Below are 27,867 nucleotides of genomic sequence, written 5' to 3' on the forward strand. Positions count from 1 at the left end.
CACTCTTCTTCTGGATGTTTGATGTATCCCCTTCCCCACTCTACTGATCCTGGATAAATGCCACACCCCCGACAGCAGTCACCACTCAGAGAATGTTGCTCTTATCTGGAAGAGGGACAGTGGGACTGTCAGTGAAGGCTCCAAATGGGCTCAGGTTTTGCAGCCCTTGGTCTCTCAAAGTCTTGGTGTCCTTCTCTGCAAAGTGGGTCCTGCCTTGGGATTACAGTGAGAAGCACTGGGTAGACATGAATGTCAGTTGCAGTGCTGCTATTTAAGTGATGGCTCTGCCTTTCGGATGACAAAAACCATTGTTGCGTGTGGACTCTGCTAAACCCCCTTGGAACAGCTGTCCTCAGGGAAGATGCCATCAGCTGCATCTGTTAGGGGGTGATAAGGACTGGTGGATGGAAGAAAATGGAACGTGTTGACCATGACAGAACCAAGCTGCTGTCTGATGGCTCTGAGGCCGTCCAGAGGGGAGGCCTGCCCAAGATTAAATCACTGCATTTTCTGCCATTTGCAGCAACATGGATGCAACTAGGGACTCTCATATTAAGTGAAGTCAGTCAGAAAGAGAAAGAAAAATACCGTATGATATCACTTATACCTTGAGTCTAATAAATGACACAAATGAACCTATCTACAGAAAAAAACTCATGGACTTAGAGAACAGACTTGCGGTTGCCAAGGGGGAGACGAAGGGAGTGGGATGGACTGGGAGTTTGGGGTTAGTAGATGCAAACTATTGCATTTTCAGTGGGTAAGCAATGAGACCCTGACGTATAGCACAGGGAACAATATCTAGTTACTTGCGATGAAACATGATGGAGGATAATGGGAGAAAAAGGATGTATATCTTTGCATAACTGGGTCACTTGGCTGTACAGCAGAAATTGACAGAACATTGTAAATCAACTATAATAGAAAAATATAGATCTTACAAAAAAAAAAAAAAGAAGTGCTCTGCTAAACAGCACACAGAAAGGCACATCTGACAGTCATGATGCCAAGAGCTGGGTGTGGCCTGTCCACTGGCCACAGGACTGTGCTAGATGGAGCCCCAACGGGATGCACACAGAGTGGCCTGCTCCCTGAATAGTTTAACGATGCTTCAGTTCTCTTGAGCGAGACCCTGAAATATCCCTTAGGTCCTAGATTCCCTCCTTCACCAAGTGCCAACACTTCTCCTGGCTTTCTTTGAAATGCTTCCCCACCCTGCCTACTCCCTCTGCTCTTCCCGAGATGTTGGGATTGCTCAGAGCATCCTTAACCCTTTGAACCTCCAGCTTCCATTGTCCATCTTCATGGTCATGACTTCAGATGCATCTTTAGGCACAGCTGGCGCCTGGCTCCAGAATCATAAAACAGCCTGGAAATCCTCCTACAGATCTCAGACCACGCCACCCCACTCTCTCCCAGTGTCCTTTTAGGGCCTGGTACCCAGTCCTGCAGAATCAGGGTGCTGCATACTCTCCTCACCCTCCTTCACCAGTCTTCCTCTAAGATCACTTAGACTTCAGACTCTTCCACCTGAGGAAGCAGGTGCCCTCATCCTTCCCTCTGGATCAGTGACCTCCAGTTTAGCTTCCTGTATTCAGAGGGTCATTCTCTGTCAACCTCTCCCAGTTGGACTCAGATTTCCAAAATGCAAAGTGCAGCAGGGTGCCCCCTCCTTGAAACTCTTCCAGGTTCCCTCACAGAATCACCCCGCTTTCCAAATAAGTTTCGGATTCCTTAGCACAGCACACAAGACCCCTCTGAGACAGTCCTCTTCATCCTCATCTTCACTGTCCCACACATCCACCTGCTGACTCCACCAAGCAATGGGCAGTTTCTGGAGTGTGCGAGTCAGATCACAAGATTGTGCCTTTGAACATTAGCTTCTCTCTCCGAAACCCTTTATTCTATTTTCCATTTACTTAATTCAGAGTTTATAACTTGCCAGCCCCAGGTCATATCTGGCCTAAATATGTATTTGGGGGGGGGCTAACATATTGTTAAATCTTATTTTATTTTATTTATATATATTTTTTTGCTTTTTAGGGCTGCACCTGCACCATATGGAAGTTCCCAGGCTAGGGGTTGAATCAGAGCTACAGTGGACTGCCTATGCCACAGCCTTAGCAACGCAGCATCTGAGCCACATCTTTGACCTACACCACGACTCACAGCAACGCTGGATCCTTAACCCACTGAATGAAGCCAGGGATACAACCCACATCCTCATGGATACTAGTTGGGTTTGTAACCCACTGAGCCACAATGGGAACTCCAATGTTAAATCTTTTAAAAATAAGAAGCTAATGGTTAAAACTCAAGGAACCAGTCATTACAAAATATCCTAAGTTTTGGCTTCTTTTGAGTAATCAGAAGCACTAGCAACCCTGAACCATAGTAAATGGTGGAGCTGAGAAGAAGCTGTGCCTCATGTTGGGGGTGCAGTATATACTACATTTCCCCACAGTTCACACAACTCACTATTGACTTTTTTTTTTTTTTGGTCTTTTTAGGGCTGCACCTGGGACATATGGAAATTCCCAAGCTAAGGGTCGAATCGGAGCTACAGCTGCCAGCCTATACCACAGCCACAGCCATAGCAACACCAGATTCAAGCTGTGTCTGCTACCTACACCACAGTTCACGGTGATGCTGGATCCTTAATCCACTGAGCAAGGCCAGAGATTGAATCTGCATCCTCATAGATACTAGCTGAGTTCGTCACCGCTGAGCCATGATGGGAACTCCCACTTCCTATTGTCTTACACTGAGCTGCTTCACTTATTTATGTGACCTGCCTGGATACATGAAGACACTGGAATTTAAGCTCCCTAGACCCACTCCTACTCAGGTGGCAAAACTCAGCTCATGCCACCTTCTCTGTGAAACTCTCTGATTCAGAAGTTCCTCTTAGGCCAACCATAGCAAGCCCACAGGACCCGGGGATGTACAGGAAGTGGCAGGGGATACTTGTCTCTCGTCCCCTTTCAATGACAGCTGACAAGATGCTTGTTGATAAAATCAACCATGGCAGAGGAGGAACATCCAGGACACTGTCCTTGCCCCCCCTCCCCCATAATAATCAGGAGATAAATGTGCTGGAAAAGGAAATTTGGGAGCTCTGTCCTCCCTATGACAAGGCTTTTGGGGGCTTGCTGATTGAATCACTGATGATAGACTAGTAAGAGGAAGTCAGCCCTTGCTCTGGAAGGATGCTCAGCCCTAAGGTCTCAGGTGTCAGCTGTGGCCTCCATCTCCCACCCCACCTGTGTTCTGTAGGAGCTCAAGTCTCCGAGGAGGATCTGGAGGCGGGCAGTCCTGCCTTTTGGGTCCTCCCCGTGAGCTGCTTTCGGATAGCCTTGGAGAAAAGCCCAGAGATGGTGTTCAGGGTGGAAAAAACAAACTCCAGCCCTGCTGCTTAGGGCATGGGAAGTGACTTCACCCGCAAATATCACTGTAGCTACTGGCAGGTGGGAGGTGGGGTGGGGATGGGTGAAGCGAAGATGGTGGCATCCAAGGCGTGTCCAGGCTGATGCTAGAATTGGGTGTCTGAACGGGGATTTGAGGAGGAATCTACTCCAATGGACAGAACCCAGAGGAGGGATCTTCACCAAGTTAACGCTGCCAGGGCACTTAGCACAGGGCAGACATGGACCAAGTCCTCACCACGGATTTTCTCCTTCCATCCTTATAGCAAGCCTACGGAGGGACGTTTTTATTACTCCCACTTGGCTTAGCAATGTTAAGTATCCTATCCAAGGATTTACAGTGAGGAGCGGGCTGGAGGCAGGATGTGAACCTGGCTCGTCTGACGGATTGTCTCCAACTTAGGAAATTGGTGTGAGGGGTGGGAGTGGGGGGTCAAAGCCTGAGTTCAAACAAAACTGGGGCTTCGTGTCATAGAAGCCAACCCCAAAGAGAAGCCAGAGAGCAGAGCTGGATGGTCATCATAACTGGGACATTATACCTGGCTCCAGACTTGCCCAAAACGTCACTGGCCGTAGCTAAGAGGAGGAAGCATGAAACCAAGTCAGCACAAGAGGTGTGGGCAGGAGCCTGGGGTTGTCCCCAAGCCGACTTGATTCCTACATCCTCATTCTAAGAGACTTTGACCCTAATACTCTGAATGTTTCCAGCAGCTTCTGACAGGAAGTTCAGGCTTCAAAGAAGCCTGGGAACCTGGTTCTGTTTTAAATAAGCACAAGTGAGAGGAACAAAAATGAATTAACATGGCACCCCCTCCTTTGCTCTTCCTCTTGTCCTGAGCATCAGTCCAGACCCTGGGGTAGGCTGGGGCCCCAGGCGCATCACAGTCACAGGCTCGCCTGCCGGCAAGGTCTGGGCTGGTGGCTCTGGATGGTGCCCCGGGGACAGTGGTTCGAGCTGTCACTGAGGGCTCGGCATCCTGAGGCTGCTAGAGCCTCCCATTTGTCCTATCATTATATTCTTATAGAAGATGCCAAGGAAGAAGGCTAGGGTGAAGGAGGGACATGCCCAGGCCTGCCTTGGGGTTTAGAATGGTCAAGAGGCAAAGAGAATTTTTTACCTGCTGACCTCCTACGTGACTGCAGTGAACTGACAAGTGGATGGGAGACTGAATATCTTTTTCTAGACAGATCATGTCCTCTTGTAAAACACCTGCACATGAAGGCTTTGTTCGGGTGCATGCAGAACAGGGTGATGCCGTGGGCAGGAGTGGGCAGAGGTCACACAGAGCCTCCTCACCGTCTAGCAGAGGGGATGGGAGAAAAGGATCCAGCCTCTTGTTTTCTTGGTGGGAAGGCCTCTTTGATCCAACACTGTCAAGAACTGAGGCAGCAAAAAAGAAAACAAGCTTTGGTGGGATCCCAAACTCCACCCTCACTAGCAGAGTATTTAAAACAGAGCTTTCTCACTCTTTAAAATGAGTAAACCATGAAGAGTTAAAGAGATAATGAATACGTACAAACAGCTTGACAGATGCTGTTTTTATTTTATTTTTATTATCATTCCTTTAGACTTTCCTGAGAAGAGAGAGAAGGTCATGGCTGAATTCTTCTGCCTTCCTATATTTTTGCACCAATTAGCATGTGCTAATTGAGCACCTACTATGTGATGGGCTTGGGGCTGGGCTATAGGGTCACAGTGGGGGATGGAGACAGCTAATCTCCAGTTTGAAGGTCCTTAAATTTGAAATTTGGAGACAAGAAATACTCACATACATACACATACAGGAAACATCCCAGCAAAGGAATAGAGTCAACCACCCATCCATACACTGGATGGTGTTAAGAAGAAAATAAGACAAACAGTGAGGGAGGATTAGAGACCAAGGGTATACCCAGGTGTGGATAGGGAAGAGCTGTTTTGGGTAATAGCATTTTCTCAGAATCCTAAAATATGAAGGGCTCAGCCTCGAAAGGGCTGAGGAAGAGCATTAGGAAGAGAGATCTGCACAGGCCATGGCAAGAAGGCAAGAAGAACCTGATGGATGAATGGGTCCCAGTCTTCCATCCACTAAAATTCGTGTCATTTCTGGGCTCTCCTCCCCCCAAAAGATGGTCTCTGCATCTTCGTCCCCTCTTCCCTCCCTACCTCTGTTTATTTTCCCTTAGAGATTGTGGCTTTCTCATATAACCTCTCCCTCTTTCCTCCTCTCCCCTCATTGTTTCAATGCCTTATTTTTACAAATACATACTTATTTGTGATATATTCGCCTCCTGCCGGTTCTCTGCCCCTGATCTGCTTCTCTTTGATTCTCAAACTTCTAGCAAGTCCAGACGATGATCACAGCCCCCTTTTACTAATCAGGGGCCTCTCTAAAATTTCGTATCACCTCATCACTCCAAGAAAAGAGGTCTCTCAAGTGTTACCAGGAGCCTGCTGATGCCCTGGCCAGTGGCCCTGGGGTACCCTCACCCCATGAGGAGTGCTCATGCCTGCCCGGGCACTTGCCCCCCTTGGTCTTGCTCTGGTCTCTTGGTTCTACCCTCATTTCTTTGCTCTTCTCCGTGGCCTTTGCTCCTTTGGTTTTTCCTTCCAACTCTTTAAGTGACAGTAAACACTGAAGCTTAATCCTGGGGTCTTTGCTAAGTTAGGGATTTTGTCTTCACTCATGGCTCCAACTACCATCTCCCCCCAGTGGCTTCTGATCTCCATCTCAGCTCTGACTTCTCTCTTGAATGTTATTCTTTTACATAGTGATCCCTGTTTCCCACCATCCAGGTGGCCATGGACAAGTTCCTTCCCATCTTGGGGCCTCGTTCCCAAACCTGGAAAATAAAGGGGAATGGGCAGGCCAGCCTCTTTTATCCCTACGCTTGAATGAATGGTGAGTCAGTGTCTTTTAAATGTCTTCATCCCCACATCGATGTACTCCATCCTCTCAAAATCATCATGTTTAAAATCAAACTACTTATTGGCCCCTAAGGCATAGCTTCTCTTTGGATTCTGGTACCCACAGTGGGCTCAGCTATCACTGACAATCCCAGAGTGTTGTCGCTTCATCTCCGTAACCACGACTCCCTCTCTTCCTTTCCGTAACCATCCCCTCAAACCCAGACCCTCCATACTGCTTTAATAGATGACCTGGGCAGTATCCCCAGCTCCTGAACCTTCCAGCAACGCACAGTCTACACCTTTGTTCAAGACACTTCAAGGGTCCCAATTGTCCAAATCAGCTCCTCTTCAGCTCCGTGGATCCCTTTGAGAATCCTTTCAACTGTATGGATCCTTTGCCCAGAAAATGCCTAAAATTTCAAGAGGTTCATGGATGTCCTGAAATCTGTCACAGACTCTTTAGGGTTCTTTGACCCCAGGTTGGACTAAAGCAACTCCCAGAGAATGAAGTGTGAGTCTCCAGTCCCTGACAGCTTGGGTCTGCATCCTCTGTCCTACCTTATTTTCCTCCAGTCTAGGTCCTCCACTCCAGCCAAGCCCCACTGAAGAGCCCCATGATATGCCCTTGCATCTTCTTTGGCTCAACCCATTCTCCCCACCTTGGATCACCAACTTCATTCTCCTTCTGCTAAGTCTTGGACCATTCCTTTCAGTCCCATCCTAATCCTGCCTCTTCCAGAAAATGTCTCTCTTCCTTGTCTCCAGCCCTTTGTGGGGATTCCCTCTTTGGAGCTCCATTAGGTCTGAGTCATCAGCATCGGCAGCACAATACTGTAAATTTTTGTTTCTAAGACACGGCAGGGCTCACCACTGAGGATGGGGACTGTCACTAGGCTGAGATGCTTGCTGGTAATAATGAATCTTCCTGATAACGAAAGGAAGAAGGCTTCTGAAATGCTCCAGCTGAGCTATGACTGATGATAGCTTTTTTATATTTGATTACACACACTCATGTGCTTTTCTAAAACATGGTATATTGAGCATAATGTGTCTGGAACACCAATCTGACTTTAATGGAATGATTCTCCAAGTGGTACTGAGGTGGGGAATAACAATGCTTTGAGCTTATCTTGCAAGTTCATCAAGAGCCTCCACTGAGATGGGATAGCATCTACTCTGATGCTCGGCATGTGGCAGATGCTTGGTTTGTGAGTTTGCCTTCCTCCTTCCTTAGAGTGGCTTTTTCCCCCCCGCTTTTTAGTGTAGAGCAGGTGGTAAGTGAAAATAGACCAGCACCTATTTATTGCTCTGCTCTAAGATTTCAGGGCAAGGAATTTAGAGGCATAGCAAAAGGGTTAGCTATTTCCAGTGAGTCCGGCCTCACTCAACAGGGGAGGCACCCAGTGGTGATGCATTGGAGCCAGAGAAGATCGGTGGGTTTGCTGAACCTCATTTACAGATGAGAAAATTGAGGTTCCGAGAGCTTAGGGGCCTCAACTGAAGTGGCAGATTCACAACCAAAGCCCAGATCTCTAAACTCTAACTCACTCTGGACACTTTTTTCATCATCACACAAGAACTCAAACTCCTTGAATTTTTTTTTTTTCTGTGCTGATTTCATCTCTGCATGTCACCAGCACCTAGCCTGGTGCTCATGAGCCCCCATGTGTAATGAATCAGCTGCATTTTACTCAAACAATTTTGTGATGACCACATGAGGCTCACAGTAACTGCCACAGAAATCAGGTACCAAGGAGCCTTCTTGAGGCTTCTCTCCAGGGGCACTGTGATGTCATGTAAAGCTGCTGTTTCTGCACCTAATTGGGAACAGGTTACCTTTTCCAGGAGACTGGCCCAGGATAGAGAGTGTGCTGGTTACACTGAAATGCTGCATTTGAGATAGAGTTATTGAGCATTTACCAGGTGACGTGCCCTGGTATAATGGAGATGAACAGGACAGAAATGGATCTTTCCCTCATGGAGAATCATTTTGTGGAAGATGAAAAAAATAAAAACAAAAAGTAAAGAGACCATTACCTCATCCAGGCAGAACAATCCTCTCCAGTGGCTGATCTCCGCCTATTTCCAGGACAGAAACTAAAAACAAGACTACACAATGGGACTCTGATGAAGACCCCAAATCCAAAAGTCAACACATTTTACTTTATTTTATCTCAATTGATCTCAACTCTCACATGTTCCAGCTTCAAAAGGTAAGATTAGGTACCATTACACTGGCCAGACCGGCATTGATTTAAAAACCCTCCTCGATACTACAGGATGAAGGAGGTTGCAGACCCTTATTAATCTCCTTGTTATCAGCATGATCTCAGCCCGTCAGGAGCCAGCTCACCTGATTCCAAATTCTAGCCACATCCATGTCCCTCCAGCCCTCTGGCTTTTGCATACCAGGCCATAGAGCTTGCATAGCACTGTGAATTACCTTGCTAAGAATACTTTAAGAGCAGGCTGGTTTTTCTCCATGGAATTGGGAAGAAGGAAAAGTGGGTTTCATCTCTAAACAAGATGGAACTCCATGGGTTTCAGATCAGACAGTTATCAGGGGAGCTCTTAGAATCCACCCTATTTTCTCTCCTTTGGCCATGGAAATGAATACATAAATAATTGCAGAATGTAGGTGGCAGGGGCCTTGATGAGCTTCTCTCAGGAACTAACTGCCTCCTTCCTGCCATCCCTCCTTTCCTTCCTTTGTTCTGCAAACTAACACTGGCTCTGCCAGGCACCATGCAAGGATCTGGAAGCATAGAGCAGCACAGATCTGAAATGGTCCCAGCCCTCCTAAAGCTACTATCTAGCAGGCAAGAAAGGCATCATGCAAGAAATATGGAACATGAAGAAGAGTCAAGGGACATCGAGAGGGTGCCAGGAGATGGTGAGACAGGGGTCTCACCTGATGGTGTTGCTGGGGGTTGGGGGGGTTAATCACCTTGCTTTTTGAGTCATGCATGGGATCATTTCATTGGGGGATTCTTTTCCCATGCACTGGGCAATCTCCTAGACACAAATGAGAAATTGTACATGTAACTAGGTACTTTTTTGGAAGATGAACTCAATTACTTTCTATAGAAAATTTTCAAGGAGTTGTCACGGCTTTGCTACCAAAGGGGCAAATAACAGTCACGAGGAGAAGTAAAGCAAGGGCATCTTCCCGCGTTGACTTCAGTCCCTTTTAGGGTTACTCGTCGACTTCAATCACTTTCAGGGTCTACCTTCATGTGTTTTGCTAATTCCACTTCATTGATTTAATAGTTTTCTTTAAATCAACTCACTTAAAACTTAAATGAATTTATCATAAAAGGAACCTCTATATCACTACCATAAATAGAATACTAATATCTCTTACCCTAAATAGAAAGTAATGGCAAAAATAAGTACAATTAAATTTTTGGCTTCCAGCCTGCCCAGAGGCTGTCTTTATCTGAAATAGCAGATTGGTTTTAAAAGGCTCCCCTATACTTGCCTTCGATCGCCCCTAGAGGCCTCCTCATCAATTCCTCTGCTTTTTATAACTGAGAATGGAGTTTGGAATTAGATTGCTGGCTGGGCAGGCCACCAAAACCACTCAGGAACCCCAAGAACTCTAGGGAACCGTCATTGCGTGTGCCAACTGTGAAGTGGGGCCATTGGCTATGTGAATGATCACATCTTTGCCAAGCTCATCAGGGGGCTTAATGGCATAGCCAAGGAGTACTTGGCTGACCGGTTTCTCTGGAAATTTCTATCATATGCTCTAGCCCTGGGTCAAGGTTATTCCTGGTACAGACAATGCAGCCTCCTCATGTTCGTTTAATAAATCAATTTAACCCTTGGTTAAGATTGCTCCTTGCCTTACTTCATGCCTCCGGCCTCATTTGTGGGAGGGGCAGAGAGAGAGAGAAGCAGGTTAATCCACAGGGCTAAACTCTGGCACCAGAGAAATGGCAGCTAGATCTTGATAAAATGCAGTTCTTTTTTTTTTTTTCTTTCTGTGTTTATTAAGTTTATCTTGAGTCTCAGTTTATTCAGCCATGCAATGGGCTTTCCAGGGTTTTATAATAAATGTGTGAAAAAACATACAAAAACTGGTGTGTGCACAGGCATCCAGCAAGTGTCTGTAAAAATAACTCCTATTAATTTTTCTAACATCCATTCAAGGGTCACTCCAGGTCATCTCTGAGGGCAACAGGAATCCTGAGATAAGTTTCCCCTGGTTAGATGGGCCAAGGTCACTGCCTTGGGCTGGTGCTCTACAGAGGGCCAGGAAACCAATTATTCCCACCAGTGGAGGGAGCACGTATACACATTATCTGGGGTCTCGTTATGATGCAGATTCAGTAACATTAGGTCTGGTCTGGGTGGGGTCTTAGATTTTGCATTTCTACTGAAATTTCAAATGATGCCCGTGTTGCAGGTCCACACATTGATTGACAAGGCTTTAGCCCAGGGCTTCTCCAAGTGGGGTTGTCAGGAGGACCAGAGGTGTCAGCAGCACCTTGAACTTGTTAGTGATACCAATTCTCAGGCTCCATCCGAGACTGGCTGAATCAAGAACCCTGGGGTGGTGTCTGCCCTATTTGTCACAATCCCTAGCTTTGGCACTTCCCGCCCCTGGAAACCACAGCTCTTGCTCACTCCTGTTGTCTTATGGAAGTTGTCCGGCCTGAGCCTAAAAGGGGAGAGACAGCTGCATCCCAGCAGGTCCCAGCCCAGCGGGAGCCAGGTCTCTGGGGATAAATGTTTTAGGACTCTCTTAGTTCAGATTCACCCTGGAGCCAAAAACACTACGGGAAGCTTCTCAGACATAAGTGGAAAGGAAAGGGGCAGCTAGGATCCTGGATCTGGGGGGGAGGGATCGGGGTGGAGTTGCTGTCTGCACCCTTAGCCTCCCACCTCCCTCTCCCACCCTTCCCTCCCCCACCCCTCTCCCCTATGCTTCCCTCCAGGATACTTGGCACCTTCCATGCAGTTTAGGCTTTTATGAGAAGTTAGAGAAGTTAGACCGGAAGGTAGGCCGAGTATTTACAGAGTGCCCACAAAAAATATATGTCTGCATGTTCCACAACCCTATAATCCCAGGTGGTGAGAATCTGGGCCTCCCCTCCAGCAGGTGTATCCAAATATACTCACATCAAAGAAGTAGCTGGTATTTCTCTAATTCTAGTCTATGTCCCTTCCTCTCTTTCTCCCTTTTCTCACTCCCCACCACGCATTTTGGTACTACACTATTTTTTAAAATTAAATAATACTTACATTGATGTTGCTTTGTTAATACCACTGCTATGTTCTTCAAATAAATCAATGTGTCTTGAGCACCTGCCAGGCACTATTCTGGCAGCTTTCGTGTGTGTGCATGTGTCTTTAATTGTGGTAAAATACACATAACAAAAAATTTACCATCTCCATTATTTTCAATGATACAGTTCAGTCCATGGTGTTGTGCAATCAATCTCCAGAATTCTTAACTCGGTTGAACGGTAACCGCCATCCCCCCAGCTCTTGGCAACCACCATTTGACTTTCTCTCTCTGAAGTGGATGATTCCAGTTACCTCATACAATATGGAATCATACAATATGTCCTCTTTGTGACTGACTTATTTCACTTAGTGTTATGTCCTCAAGGCTCATCCATGTTGTAGCAGGTGTCAGAATGTCCTTCCTTTTTAAGGCTAACATTCCAATATATGTATATACCACATTTTGCTTATCCGTTCATCCACTGATGGATATTTTTTGGCTATTGCAAATAATACTGCTATAAATTTGATGTAAAAATATCTGGTTTTTTTTTTTTTTTCTTTTTAGGCATATGGAAGTTCCCAGGCTAGGGGTCTAATTGGAGCTGCAGCTGCCGGCCTACACCACAGCCACAGCAAGGCCAGATCCGAGCCTTGTCTGTGACCTATACCATGGCTCATGAAAATGCTGTATCCTTAACCCACTGAGTGGGGCCAGGAATTGAACCCATGTCCTCATGGATACTAGTTGGGTTTGTTTTTGCTGAGCCACAAAGAGAACTTCCAAATACCTGTTCAAGTCCCTGCATTTGATTCTTTTGGGCATATACCAAGAAGTGGAATGACTAGGTAAGATGATAATTCTATTGTTAATTTTCTGAGGAACTGCCATATGGTTTTCCACAGTGGCCACACCATTTCACATTCCCATCAGTCATATTTTAGTTGCTCCTTCGAACACTGTGAGTTGTACACCATTACCTCCATTACACAGATTAGGAAACTGAGGCTCAGAGAGGGGAAGCACCTGCCTGAGATCACACAGGTAATGTGTTTCACCAGAGACTAAAGAAAGCCTCAATCTTCCCATAGCAGCTCCTGGGGCCTCCAAAGGTGAAGTCCAGTGTCCGGAGGCATGAGCAATGAGTCTGGCTCACAGGGAAGACTTGCCAGTCCTTATGGACAGGAGAAAAGAAAGATCCAAGGTCGGCAGCTGGAAGGGAGTTACGTTGAAGACCTCACATAGTCCTTCTGATGCTGCTGGAGGGGAGGACTCAGGCTGGGAAAGGGGCTGCAGTGCCTTGGCTGGTTCCACCCCCAAGGTAGGATGGTAATGGTCTTGGGGAAGCCACTTGTCATGAGCTGCTGCCTTCATGCTGCAGCTTAAGAGGCTCCCTACACAGGCCAGGATTTGTGCAGCACTGTTTCTCTCTTGCCCTTCTCTTTGCCTCTCCTGGAAACTAAACCTATGGACTGGGGTAGAGTTTGGAGAATCTACTTAGAGTCAACTCCCAAACATCAGGAACCCCAGAGGTGCAGTAGGAGGGGCTTGGCTGAATACAGGAGTACAGCAAACAAAAGTCGCCTGCCCTATCAATTTACCAGCTCATTTCCTCCAGGCATCTTAAGCCTCCCCACTTCATTATTTAAGCGGTGCCGGCGTTTGCCAAGAAAGAAGGTGTGAATTAATCCTGCATATCACTCCTCTGAGCGCAGTCAATATTCTTGTTCTTGAAACTGGAGATGAGAAACCCAACAACCAGTGCCCACATCTCACTGGACAGAGTCCAAGGGTGCATACCCTTCCTCAACATCCCCTGAAATGTTGTGCCCAAGGGCAAGGTCATCATAGTGTTTGGGAGGCTCATCTGTCCTGCCACGAGTCTTTTCTGAAGTCCCAAGATTTCCAGCTCCCCTTTGCAAACTATCTGTGTGGTACAGAAAATGGCCCAGGGAAGGAGGTGGGAGGCAGAGGGAACAGGAGCAGGGAGCCTGGCAATTCCAGCACACAGAGCCGGTCACTAAGAACAGCATGGGTGGTGGAGTCAGGCAAAGCTGGCTGGCCCCTCATTTCTTTGCTACTAGCTAATCGCCTTAGCAAGTCCTGGCACCCATTTCTTCATCTGTAGATGAGGGAACAGGGTAGTTGTGAGGCTTGCGTGCCCCTTGGAGCTCTCAGCACATCAGCACTTAGAAAGGGCTCCTGGGGCCTGTACAGCCTCCCCGTAGAAGCCCCTCCCATCCCCACCTGCCTCCTTCTTTCCTCATCAAGTTCCAGGGAGCTGATTGCCCTAGCCCTCTATCTGTCCCCAAAAGAAAACTCCTCCAGGCCTTAGTTGTTTGTGTTATTTTCCTCTTCTTTCAGTGTGTGTGTCTCCTGTAATTAGTTGGTCAACCAAACACGCTTCACAGCCAGTCTGATGATACCCGGTGGGGATAAGGAAGGGGCTGGAGGAGGGGGAAGGTTGGAAGGCAGTGTGGGGGTGGCACCGTTTCAAAACAAGGTGCCTTGCATCTGGTGACACTAAACTTGCGATCTTCTGGGCTGCCATACTCCATTACCACCTCGCCTCTGCTTGCTGTCTCCTGAGCTCTCTTCCAGTGATGCTCCACCCCAGGTTTTTCTCTGTGTGTCTCTAAGCACCATCCTTTGGGAATATGAGCATATGACCCACACTGGATAGTTCTCCTGATTCCCTGGAGCCTGGGTTCATACTCCAGCCCTGCAAGTGACTAGCTGTATGACTTCGGCTGAGTTACTTAACTGTTCCATGCCTCAGTTTCCTCATCTGTAAAATGGAGATAGTAATAACATGGAGTTCACAGGATTGTTGGCAAGATCACAGGGCTGAAGAGAGCTAAGATGCTTAAGCCACATGCGTGTGCATGCGTACACACACACACACACACACACACAATTGCTATTATCCTCTGCTGGCATTAGCCCTCACAGAGAAAAGGTATGAGGAGTGAGAATCAATATTTCTTTCTTTCTTTCTTTCTTTCTTCCTTCCTTCCTTCCTTCCTTTCTTCCTTCCTTCACTCCTTCCTTCCTTCCTTCCTTCTTTTTTTCACTTTTTAGGGCCACACCTACGTCATAGGAGGTTCCCAGGCTAGGGATCGAATCAGAGCTGCAGCTGCCGGCCTGCACAACAGCCACAGCAATGCAGGATCTGAGCCACATCTGTGACCTACACCACAGCTTACGGCAATGCTGGATCCTTAACCCACTGAGCAAGGTGAGGGATCGAACCCAAAACCTCATGATTCCCAGTCAAATTTATTTCTGCTGCACCACAACGGGAACTCGGAGCCTCTGTTTCTAAGAGTGACACCCTCTGCTTACCCTTCAAGGTAAATCAGACCCCAATCTACAGGTTTCTACCATCAGTAACATTTCCAAAAAGACTGGGCTGTGGGACTTAGTTTCGGAAAAGTACCACAACCACTATGTACCATCACCCTCTTTCAGGAAAAGAAAGGACATCAATACCCCAAAGAGAAAAAGAACATCATCTCAGGATATGGAAGAGCTCTTCTCAGGAAATCACTGGGTTGGCAAACTTCAAACTAATGTAACTGTCATGGCTACATTGTTTCTTATTTTCCTTTCTTTTTTTTTTTTTTTTTCTTCCAGGTCATCACCCCTTGCAGATCAGCATTGGGGACTGCTGACCTTAGGGTCATTGCAACCTCCAGCCATCGACTAAGAGCAAGAGGAAAAATAGCAGCCCTGAGCCTTAAAAAGGGGCTGGGAAGCAGAGCTGAATACCTCTGTGTTCCTTCAATAATAACAGCAAAGTGCTGGGGAAACTCTGTGACAGAGCCGAGAGCTTCCTTCGCAGAGCAATTTCGGATCTCAAGCACCCCTCTCCACCCCCACAGCCAGGCAGGAGGCTGGGTTTTCAAGAGCAGAGAATCAGGATTCCAGGGGCTAGAGGTGTCCAGAGGAGCTGCTCCCTATCCACAGGTGATACGGACACACGTCTCGTCAGGCCCTGCTTCTCCCCAGTTGGAGCACTTCTCTTTGTCATTGCAAGTCTGTGACAGCTGAGGGTAAGAGAACGCTGGGACAAACAGGTCCTGTCAGGACACCAGGCGGCTTCTTGGCCGAGAGAAGGATTGCAGGAGTCTGGGGAGAATTTAAAACCAGCCCAGCTGCCACCCAGGAGAGTGACTAATCTCAACACTTAAGGACAAGCCCCGGACCAGGAATCACTCAGACACAGGGGAAGGTTTCCCTGAATGCATACGGCATGCAAGTGTCTCACTCTGGGACTTCTTCTCCTGGAGAGATGGACTTGTCGCCCCCCCCCCACCACCCCGCCTGCCCTCCCCTCCCTGGGCCGGTGGGAGGTGGCCACCTGACCCACCCCCTGGTGGCATTCATGTTCCTGTCCCTCCCTCAGTCTTTCCCCTGTATCTTTCCTTCTGCCCCTCTAACTTGCTTTTGCTTGAGGCAGCTCCTCAAGCGCAGGTGCAAGGCTCCTGAGCCCATCTTGGGTTCTTGCAGCTGCCACAAGTCTTGGCTATTCCATCACGATTTGCTGGTTTGACCAGTGTTGGAAAGTCAAGACACTACTTAAAACTGCTTAAGAAAGAAAATCTTTGAGATGACATAATCAACCTGACCTCATATTTCTTATTCTCTCAACCTTTCAAACAAACAACTTCCAGCATTCTTTCTGGGGACCAGCCCTTGGAAGGAAAGAGCTGGCCTCAAGTTAAGTCTGCTCTTCATGCCAGTGTGGAAGCTCTTACGGTGATAAAGATGGACAGAGTGGGCACTTCCTCCCCAGGGAGAAGGAGGGTGACACAGGCACTGGCACGCTGGGCAGTGGCAAGGCTAGATAGGGCTCTCTGGGAGAAAAAAGAGCTGGACAGAGGCTTGCAGATAGGGCTTTACATCTTTGCTTTTAATCTGAACTGGCACTGGGAAATAGACCACTGGGTCTTCCTCTTTTACAAACTAGAAAGTTCCCTTCATGCCACTGGCCTGCTCCCCAACATTCTGAGACAATAAAAACTCTGCCCTTAACAGAGCTCTGGCCTCTATGTTGAATACACATATTGGGAAAAGCAGTGGGCTTTCTGAGCAAGCAGAGGGTATTTAATTATTCTTAGAGTAGTGTAGACCTTTGGGGGCAGAAAGGCTGCATGCTTAAATTTCACCATGTGCTAGGCCTGAGTTTGTTCATTCCAAAAATACTTTATGGGCTCTATTTACTAAGCCATAGACTTATCTCCAGGGGCCAGGGATAAGGGAAAAAATAAAACATAATCGTTGAGTCCATCTCCATAGGATGTCACTGTCATGACAGGAGGCTAAGGGTACACGCAGGAGGGGGGGCTGCCTTGGACAGTCCAAGGAAGACCTGGGGTCCTGGAATGTTTTGCAAAGGAGGTGATACTAGCCCTTAAGTGTGAAGGAGGAATCAGGGGAAGGAAGGATGTGGGAGGGGTGGAGGTCAGGAAGACTAGTACGTGCAAGACGGTTGCTCCACAAAGCAGTAAGGGCCTGTGCAAAGGCACAGATGTGTGAAGTCACTCACGCTACATTCCAGGGACTGTGAGCAATCCACAATGACTGGAGCCCAGGGAGGCTGAAAAGGGAGGCAGGGGCCAGATTAGGAATTACCTTGGATGCTGTGCTAAAAGCAACGGGAGCCTTCCTAGAATTCTACTCTCTCTGAGAAGTATTTATAATTTGCAATCTGAAACACCCCCGATTTGTAAAAACCTAAACATTTTTAAAACCTAGCAACCCTGCTTTACCAGGGGAAAGAGGCCCTGCGTGGTGAATTGGTTTCTAAGATGGATATCTATTTACAATTTAAATTTGATGCTAGGAACAGTTGGCAGCAAGGACTTGGAGCAAGTCAGTTAAAAAACCAGACCTTCTTTCTGTCTTATTTTATCCTCCAATCATGTTTATACTTGAGTGAAGTACACCAGGACTGAGGAGAAGAATGGGCTTCCAACAAACATTGCATCGTCTTATGCAAATGTGTGTGTTTCTTAAAGAATGCCTGCACTGCAACGGTTCAAGGTCATTTCCTTCCACATCCACCTGGACTCATCCACTAAAAGGTGTACCTCACTCCATTCTCAGCTGATGGCAGTAGTTGCCTGCTCCTCACAGATTTGATGATCAGAGCTAGCTTCTCCCTATCCATTACTTTCCCAAACAGCGTCTGATGTTTGGCTGGGGTGCACCAGGACCCTGGCTATGATGTCCTGGACAGCATCAGTTCTGACCAGACAGTGGTCCATTCTAACAGGTCAGTGCCTGAGAGGGACCAGTTGTTAAGCATCTTTACTATCCCCCTTAGTCCAGACCCCTAGATGCCCAATCACATGGCATGTAGAAGTGAGGAAGGTGCATTCGACTGACATCAGAATCAGGGTTGCAGTGGAATGAGTTTTTCCTCCTTCAGAAGCTTTAACCCCCACCCCTCTTTACCCTGTGAGTGTGGGATACTCAGGCTCATGGCAAATGAGCTGTGTGGCAAACTAGGCGATACTGCCTTCTGCCCATCACACTGAACTTGATTGGATTAGAGGGGCATTTTAGGGGAGATGAGCTCCAAGGCCCTCTCCTGTCTTCATCACTCCCTTTTCTCTTTCCAAACTACTAAATCAGACCAGGCTCTTAGGAAAACAGGGCCTTTTGAAGAACTCTGGGGAATGAGTTAGGAAGGCTACTTTTGAGACCCATTCCATAATATTACTGTAGGGGGACATGATCTCAGATGACAGGGCCATCTAGCACGGGGATCAGGACAGGGGCTTTGGCGGCTCAAAGAATTATGGTCAATTGCTTTATTACAAACAAGTTACAGAACCTCTCTGAGCCTCAGTTTCCTCACTGATAAACCAGAGATGGCCACAGTACCTTACTTTGGTGAGGTTTGACGGAATTTGGTGAGGATTGAGTGAACTAGTGTTTCAAAGCAGGAAGCATGGTGTCTGGAACTATTTATGCTCAACAAATAGTAGCTCTTGGCGCCACTAGTAGGTGACCATTGGGTTGTCATGAGGATGACATATGTTAGTGTCTATAAAGCACTTGGAATAATTCTTGGCTCAGAGCAAGTACTCAATAAATCAATAAATGTTAATGATCACAATCATCTTCAACTTCACCATTGCCACGATTCCTATTCCTATTGCTAGCTACACCCTCTTTAACGAGAGTTCTGTAACTCTTTCATGATTAGAGGAGCTCATCTGGGGACTAGGGCACTAGGTTACAAGTAAGGAGACCTGTGTGGGCTTGCCCTGCCCCTTATCAGCCAGAGTGTGATCTTGGAGAAGCGATTCAACTTCTCAGGGTCAAGTTTACCCTTACTGTAAACCTTGGAGAGATTTCTTAGGGGGAAATCCCACATTCCCTTCCATCCTAAGGCTCTGCGAGTATCAGCCTTTCCCAAGGATACTGTGTGTACCCATCAATGGGCCAGACCCCAGAAAGATATTTATCCAATAGATGTTTATTGAATGCCTTCTGTGTGGCAGGTTCTGGGGTACCGCAATGGGCAAGAAAGCCATGCCCACACCTCTCTCTTGGAGGTCACATGCAAGACTAAAGCACAGGGGACAATCAGAAAAAAATTTTAGCTTATGAATTCGTCCCAATGACTGTAAAATTTGGGATGTTGACGAGGGGCTGTTTTACCAAAGCCCTACCCAATCTCTGATTTAGAATTTGAATTCACTCTTAGAGTGCTTTGCAGAGAACTCTTCTTTTTACATTTTTATTTTCTCATCCAGCCCCAGGGAGGCATTTCCTCAAGCTAGCAAGTTAGAAATGGAACTTTGAAAATCATCACTTAGGCAGAGATGTGTCTTTTAGGAAATAGGTGCTGGAAGAAAGCCCTGCCCTTTGCAACCTGTTATATCATTCCTTCAGCAGGACATGTGTGAGATCATCACATCAAAAGCCTCATCTTATAATAAAGGAAATCAAGAGCTTAAAGCACTCAAAAGTATATTTTAGTTTTGCTCCTTCAGACAATACACATGAAATTGTCTTTCCTCTTTCAGTTCTCATTGGTTAATTCTTGGAAAATACACTCCCAAAAGAGATCTCTTCCTTCCTCCCTCCCTCCTCCCTCCCCCCTCCCCATTCTCTCCCCCCTTCCCCCCTCCCTCCCCACCTTGCCTCCCCTTCTTTCCTTCCTTCCTTCTTTCTTTCCAGGGTCCCACCATTGCTGTCCAAACACTGCCATCCTTTTACAGAACCATTGTTTTCTCCCAGGGACTGACACTGGCAGGTAATTCGCAATCTTCACCAGCACAGGTCTATAGCAAGTTCAGGGAAGGGTGGGCAGGGCTGGAGTCACCCTGAGTCATCAACAGCACCATGATCTGGAGTTTGATTCCAGGTGTCCCAGGAAAGTGAGGCATATGGTGAGGAAGACAAGAGTCCTACTCCTGGCTCCCCTCACTGGTCACTGTGCCAGGGCGTTTACTGCACTAAGCCCCCTCTAGCTGCTCAAAGTTGGGGTGGCTCCAAAGATTGAATAAGCAACTTGGCTTGTAAGCAGATAAAGGAAGCTGTTGGGATCCCAGCCCTCTGCCCCGTGTCCTTCCTCCCCCAGTCAGGGCAAATCCCAGATGAGTTAAATGAGTCATCTGGGGCAGACTAGGGTGGGGCTGGAGGATAGAAGAGGAAGAGAGGTGTCTCCTGCCTGGGTCAGGACTGGTCAAGCCAGGGGTCAACCTGAGGACAGGGCCACCACAAGATAACACACAGGACTTGTTTTTTTTTGTTTTTTTTTTGTCTTTTTGCTATTTCTTTGGGCCGCTTTCGCGGCATATGGAGGCTCCCAGGCTAGGGGTCCAATCGGAGCTGTAGCCACTGGCCTATGCCAGAGCCACCGCCAGAGCCACCGCAACATGGGATCCGAGCCGAGTCTGCAACCACACAGGACTTGTTTGACAATTTCCAGGCATCAGTCCAAATAGGGACCCGACCCCCCCCCCCCACCCCCGCCCCCGCGCGCTCCCAATGAGATAGGTCTCAGGGTTAGCTCAGGCCTTGGAACTTATTTCTGGATACACTGTCCTGTGGCTGTCCTGTCAGAACCACCTAATGTGGGGAGTGGGGGCTTTACCATGCATTTGGCAGGAAAGTGCAGCATTATGTGTGTAAAGTGACTTCCTGATTGCATTTTACAAATCAAAAGTCCCTGGTGTGTAGAAGAAATTGGGTAAAAGTTCAGTGAATGGACAAGCAAGGGATGCCTGAATGGGTGTATCTCTTATGTTTTCATAGCAGAACAATGGGCAGCTGCTGGACCCTCCCTCACATGTCAAGGCCGGCAAGTGGTCTGGGCCAGGCAGAGCCCACATCTGGGAGAGGAGCAGGGAGCCAAGAGAAAGGCTCTCCCCGCCGTGTTCTCCATCACCCCAAGACTTGTCTTGACAGATGATTTCCTTTCCTATCCACTTTTTTTTTGAAGCGAAGAGCTGAGGAAAGTTACGTTTCTCTATCTCCGCACGCGAGCACATCGTGTATTAACTGAACAGTGTTTGTTAAAAGTTTTCTGAGCTCTTGGGGAAACCGAGGTTGAGGAGGAGGGTTCTTTAAGAGCTGTGGAGTTCACAGAAGGAATTCTGGGGCTGCCAAGATGGGAAGGGGCAGGGAGAAAAGGAGAGCGGGAAGAGGCCCCTGCCCCAGGTTTGAGCCCTGAAGGCCTTGGCATCCTGGTCCAGGACTGGCATTTCCCTTATGAGAGACCTGTCAGCTCAGCGGGCCCTCAACTAAGGCTAATAAGTGAATGAAATAACAAATGGGACAAAGGAGGGGCGCACGAGGCTTGGGACTAGCGGAGGGTGCCTGGCTCAGCACTAGCGCCACGACGGAAGGGACTTTCTGCCCACTCTACGACCTCACTTTCTCTCTGCCCAGGGCCAGGAGGCTCTCCAAAGGATCTCTCAGAACCCTAGCTGCCTCCCCACCTGCCCACCGCCGGTTGGAGGCTGGTGGTAGCGCGGAAGCAGTAAGGGGCCAGCCCCAGCTTGATTTGCGAGAGGCTGTGGGGCGGGGCGCGAGTCTCAGCCTCCGCGACCCACAGCGGTTGCGTCCCGCGCGGTAAGTGGGACGCCTGGAAGTCCTACGCCGGCGCAGGGGCTCGCGGTCCCGCCCCTGGAGAGATCGGGAGAAAAGGGAGAGCGATATCACGCGTGCCTGGGCGCCCCCCGCCCCTCAGGATTAGCGGGTGGAGATACAGACTTTCCCCTAAAGGTCTCGATCTGTGCGCTGAGAGCGCACAGGAACCCGGGAGCACCAGGAGGTTAGCTGATCGTCCAAAGCCAGGCGAGGATGGGGAAGGAAGCTCAGCTCACTCCTGAGCACTCCGCCTTTAGCGGTGCCAGTCGGCGCCCCAACGCTGGGCTCCTGGGCAGCGCGAGGCGCGTGTGCGTATCTGTGTATACTGGGGACACGCTCCTTCCCAGGAGCCCATAAAGAGCCCCCGCCCTCCGCCTTGGCCCAGGGATCCCCTCCCCCAGAGCAGAGATTCCCCGCGCGCCCCCTGCCCACTTTGCCAAGGCGAGAAAGCGGCCGAGCTGGAGACAAAGAAACTCCTGCCTCCTCCACTCTCGGCCCCTCCACCCGCCCCAGACACTCCCCGGCGCCCTCCCTCGACCCCGGAGACAACACGCGCGGATACACTGGGGAAGGGGTTGGGGGAGGTGGGCGAGTCTGCTCCCCTGTGCAGGCCAGCTGGAGGCTGCCAGTGCTCCCCGCCCGGGGACTCCCCACGGCAGCCGCGTCCCCGCCCTCCGCTCCGCAAACAGTCCCCGGCCCCCGGTACCACCACCCGGTCGAAATCGTCCCCCACCTCTCCAGAAGAGCGACAGGGGGGCGCGGCACACACAAAGAGGGTGTTCGGGGAAGATGCGGAGTACCAGGGCGGGGAGAGATCCCGCCAGGGCTCTGCACCGGCCCGGGCTCAGTTATTTACCCGATTTCTTCTTCGATCTCCGAGATGTCTGCGAAGATGAGGAAGACCACAAGCAGCGTGAGCGCAGCCAGCATCCAGCTCCGGAACTGCAGCTGCATGGTGGGTTCGCGCCCACCGGGACCCGCGCGGGCCGGCGCGAGGAGCTGGGGCTGGAGGGCGCAGCTGCAGGCGCCTGAGCCTCCGCGCGCGGCGCGCAGCGGGGCAGACACCCTGAGCTCCGGACGAGTCCGGGCCAGCGGCGGCGGCGACAACGGCAGACAAGGGTTGCTCAGGCGCGGCAAGCCAGCTAGCTCCCTCTCAGCTCCCGCCCGCCCCTCTTCTCCTCTCCCCTCCCCTCCCTCCCCCCCGCCCCGCGCGGGGCTCCGCTCTCAGTTTGACAGCTTCGCTCCGCGCCTCTGCTCGCCTCCTCCCACCCCAGTCAACTCTAATGTCCAGCCGCCCGCCTTTGCTTCTCCCGCCTGGTTCGGAGGGCGCTGGGATGTGGCCGGAGCCGGCCACTCCCCGCCTAGGGAGGCTGGGCTCTGGGCACCGCGTGCGTCCGTGTACCAAGCTGAGCCCGGGGAAGAGCGCGCAAAGCCCGGCGTACCCTGCCGGCTGGCAAACGCCCTCCCTCGCCCGCTCTTTGTCCAGTGCCCTCGCTTTCTCGCAAAGTTTTCCCGACACAAAGACCAACACCTGGGGACAGCCCCAGCACGGGACAAGGAGGTGGTTTCAGCCAGACAGATGTTTCAGCAGTTGACGAATTAGGAGGAGTAGTGGGGGAAGGGGAGGGGAGAAGACATATCCAAGACTGGTCAACTTCGGCGGAGATTCTGATTGCAATTAGTGGGCGAGGTGCTGGCCTGGGGAAAACCATCTCCTCCAGGAGGTCTTCTTCGTTTCCATTGTTAGACCCAAGGAGACTGGGTCCAGAGAAGCTCCCTGAGTTGCCTGAGGTCGTCTTGCAGCGGTGGTAGAACACTGGCTCCTGCTGGAGTGGCTGCGCCACCCACAATGAAAGACTCGTCCACTGGGCCAGGGGGTCTTCGCGGTGTTAATTCTGAGCTGGACTTCACCTTCCCAGCTCTTGCTCTCTCCTGGCAAAATCAATACCACCCCCCCCCAACCCCCAACCTCACGAGCCTCATTTCGATCTAAAGGTCTGCTAGAAAATATGGCTCCCATGAGGAGTAATGCTCCCCTCTCTCTGTGCCTAATATTTTATCCTTCCCCAGCCTTAGTCAGTTTAACTCAAATTACATTTTGCACCAACCATTAGCCCGGGGTGGGAAGGGCCCCATTAAGTTTTACCGGAATTAGATAATTACCTAAATTTTCTTTTTCTTGCACTAATTGCAACAATGCTAAAATCAGGGAATGTAGGTTCCCAGAAATGATCAGCTGGTTTATGAAAGTGTTCTTGGGGTCTGAGTGGGGGGAAAGTATCCTGTGTGAGAAGCTATACAGAATGTCCTCCCTGGAAGAGTCTGGTGAATGAATGGGAGGGGTTGATAGGCTGTGGCCTCAGGGCCATCCATACAGAGCCAGGCCCCAGAGGGGCTTGGAGAGGGGCTGGCAGTGACTAAGCCCCTTCAGAGGAACCCTGGGTTGGTAAGAGAGCCTTTTTGATTCCCCCTCCAAAGCACTTCAGAGTCCTTTTGCCCCTTCGTTTGCAGGAAGGAGGGGCAGAAGGAAGGCTTCCAAACTAGGGGGCTGTTGGACAGCTGACCATGGAAGCCAGGATAAGCTCTCCTTTGCAGGAACATTTCTCACCATGCCTGGAGAGCTGCAGAGGAAAGCAGCACAGAGAAATGGGGAAAGCTCTAAGTGTGGGGAGCAGCTAGAGAAAGGGTGTACTCATTCCCATGAGAGAACTTCAGTTCTTTCTCAGCTCTTTGCAAAATCTGTGCCCCTCTGCTCTTTTTACACTGAGATCCTCCAGAATATCACTATTTTCTTTTTTGGGGGGTGAGGCTTTCTGATGTTAGGCACTTTGTCGGATGTCACTCTCTCTGTTAGAGGCAGTAACAGACCTCAAAACAGGATTTCCCATCTGAGGGGTTGGCCACGTGATCTAAACATCCTGTTTCCAAGTTTTCTCAGGGCCTGTTTCCTTCCCTCTATCTTGCTTGATGGACACTTTAGGAGTTGTGATGTTATGTGTCTTATCACCTTTGTCTTGTTTTTCTGCAATGAATGGCTATCGGAATAGGGAGAGGAAAGAACAGGATGCAGCTGTGATGCTGCTCAATATTTTAACTAGTTGTCCTTCACTCCATCACCCAACAATATTTATTGGGCACCTACTCTGTGCCAGACTCTGTACTACGGGCAAGAGATACCATAAGAAGAGAGAGACACATGTGTCCTGCCCTCTAGTGGTTCATGGTTCAGGAGGAAGACAGACTTGCAAGTTTATAATGATGGTGGAAGAGGTGTGCTACAGTACAGCTATGGTCTCCTGAATAGCTTATGATTGATTAATAAGATCACCCTAAAGAGCAAAAAGAAACTGGTTGGCCTTTCTCTCCTCTGCTCTCTTCTCCTCTACCAACTATACTCTTACTATGCTGAACAGCATGGAAACATTGCCGTGATCCTAAATTCATCCCAGGTTGGGTAAAAGTCACTATTATAACAGTGTTTATAAGCACTACCATTGCAGAGTCTATTTCCATTTCCTATAAGGTGACTCGTGTTATCATCCTAGCCTCAGAGGCTTCCTTTGTTGGATTCACTTGAGAAGAGTCATTCTGAGTGGCCAGGAAGACTAGAGATTTCGTGAGCATTTCCACCCCTTAGAGAGAAATTCTTGCAACCAGATCCACAGAGCAATGTCCCTCAAGTACATCTGTGAGGAATTAGAGGAAGCTTTGTGAGGCAGAGGCTGTCTTTGCACCGAGAGTCACTGAGATTGCATTTTACTTGGAGAATGATAGGGGACTCTTGTGATAGTTGACTGTAGAATGCTGTCCCTAAGCACCTCGGTTTGAATCTGGCCGGCCAGCTACTTTTATAGTCATCTGTGCACAGTTGCTGCCCCTTGCAGCTGTCTCTGAGAACTAAGTTTTCTCCTAGAATCTGGAAAGAAAAGGAATGATTGGCTGGGAAGTGTCATGTCTGATGATGCTGGGTAAACTGCATATGGGTGCCCCCTGCGCTCGACCATTCTGACTCTTCCTTTCCTTCTGACCCCTCTGTTTAAACGTGTTACTATTTTCTGCCTTGATTTGTCTGAGAAACTGGAAAGTCCCACTGTAATCATTTCTCTAAGCTATGTCATTGAACATTTGTGTTAAAATACACGAGTTTATGGGAGGGGCAGCAAATTAAAAATCATTGCCACCCATTAACATTTTAGCTTAAATTAATAGAGCATATTAGCTATTCAGACATCTAATCAGGTCCCGGGAAATACATATGAATGAGGGAAAGAGGAGCAGGAAAATTTGCGGATCCCTAAAGGAGCCCAGTGGAGTCACACCTATTCCTGGGGCAGCCCCCACTCATCGCTGTCACTGTCTGAGGAAGGGGGTGCTTCTCCTTTCAGGGGCCAACCTCAAGAGCTGAAATTCATGGAAACCCAGAACTGCATGTACCCTGGTTTACACCTCCAGCTAAACTCCTCCACCGCTCACCCATAGGTATGTCAACTTTTCACCTGAACTACTTCTTGGGGGTAATGAAGACTCCTCCTGGCAATCCTTTCTCACGGGTACCACCATCTTCATTTTGCAAGTGAGGAAACTGAGGCTTAAAGGAGGCCAAATTGCCCAAGCAGTTTCACTCACTTGGTAGAGAGGAATTTTTTTTTTTTTGTCTTTTTGCCATTTATTGGGCTGCTCTCACGGCATATGGAGTTCCCAGGCTAGGGGTCTAATCGGAGCTGTAGCCGCCGGCCTACACCAGAGCCACAGCAACACCGGATTCAAGCCTCGTCTGCAACATACACCACAGCTCACGGCAACGCCGGATCCTTAACCCACTGAGCAAGGCCAGGGATCAAACCCGCAAGCTCAGGTTCCTAGTCGGATTCATTAACCACTGTGCCACAACGGGAACTCTGAGAGAGGAAATTTTAGTTCAGTCAGCCTCCCCTGGGCCTCAGCAACTTCTGGAATCGGATTGTCAAGGCCCCCTCCAGCATTTCAGGCGGTTCTAAATGGATTTGTAAGGAGGCACTGCCTTTGATTCTCACTGTATCCCCTTAATTCTGGGACGTCAGGATTCAGGGAACAAATTTATCTTCACTCCTTGCACATCCTTCATCACTGGAGAGACCATAATCATAAATCTCAATTTTCATCTTTCCACATGGAAGAAGAGCTGAGGCTTTTCAGTCAATCCAATTTTTTTCATCTCAATAATAAATAATAATTTGCTTACCCCAAACTCTGACCTAATAGTACCTAACACCTTTTTTTTCTCTCTGAAAGCAGTTTAGAATGTTAAAAAAAAAATGAACTGCAAAGAGGTAATGGGCTTACTTTTTCATCATCTCTTAAGTAGGAGCTGTGCGCAGCTAGATGCGGGCAGAGTGAAGTGGGGGTGTAAAGAGGTAGAATATCATAGTTGGAACAGACTAATAGGCTGTTGTGTTTCTGCACCTCCAACAGCTGAGAAAGCCTGCCTTCTTTTCCGAAATTTATGCTACATTTGAATATTCTCAGAAATGCGACTTTTCCTTCTTCAAAATCACAATCCAAGCAGTAACAACATGGTAAAGTAAACGGGCACATTTGCATTCCATTTGTAGCTTTCGTAAATAGAAAAATTGTATATTAGCCAAAGAAAGGAAGGAAATCTATCCAGGCAATTCCCGTAAGTGTTTCTGGGGTTATCAGCTGGGGATCTTGGAAGGGACTTGGGAATGAGTTCCCCAGGGAACTGGAAGTGACAGCGGGGCTGGGGGTTTAGGGGGTTGGGGGGTGGGGAATAGTTCCGTTTTTTTGCTGTTTTTTTTCCTAACTCTTCAGGCAGTACTAAAGGTGGTTTTGAACCAAAGCATGAAGTTAGGTACCAGATGGCAGAGATAAACAGAAAGGAGTGTCCTCACTTGGCTGTGCATCTTTGCAAATCGACTACACTTCAGTTTTAAAAAAAGTTTTTTTAAAAAAGAGAAGAGGATCAGACTATGTAAAAAAAAAAAAAATTATCCATGATACTGGTCCTTTGTCAGACACACATATGAAAAATATTTTCTCACAAATAAATAAATAAATAAAAGGAACGTCCTTTCTCTATTCTGACCAGTGCTTCTGTAAAATTATCACTGTGATTTCAGAATCAGTTTTCTCTGAATCAGCTCACCCAACTTTGCCTGGAGTCCAGCATGACACTCCTCCCCTCCCCCCGACCCCTTCAC

The 27,867-nt window shown here is 48.6% G+C and overlaps 1 protein-coding gene across 1 annotated transcript in view; it reads right to left on the reverse strand.

Moving 5' to 3' along the window:
• The window catches only part of ST8SIA2 (ST8 alpha-N-acetyl-neuraminide alpha-2,8-sialyltransferase 2), a 68,048-nt gene extending 45,278 nt beyond the window's left edge, over positions 1–22,770 (reverse strand). Inside the window, exon 1 of the mRNA XM_047797012.1 lies at positions 22,524–22,770. Coding sequence (XP_047652968.1) covers positions 22,524–22,621 — 98 coding nt within the window. The 5' untranslated portion in view covers positions 22,622–22,770. The remainder of the gene's footprint in view (positions 1–22,523) is intronic.
• Positions 22,771–27,867: the final 5,097 nt, after the last annotated feature.

This window comes from Phacochoerus africanus, chromosome 9, assembly GCF_016906955.1.
Source record: "Phacochoerus africanus isolate WHEZ1 chromosome 9, ROS_Pafr_v1, whole genome shotgun sequence".
Lineage (NCBI taxonomy): Eukaryota > Metazoa > Chordata > Mammalia > Artiodactyla > Suidae > Phacochoerus > Phacochoerus africanus.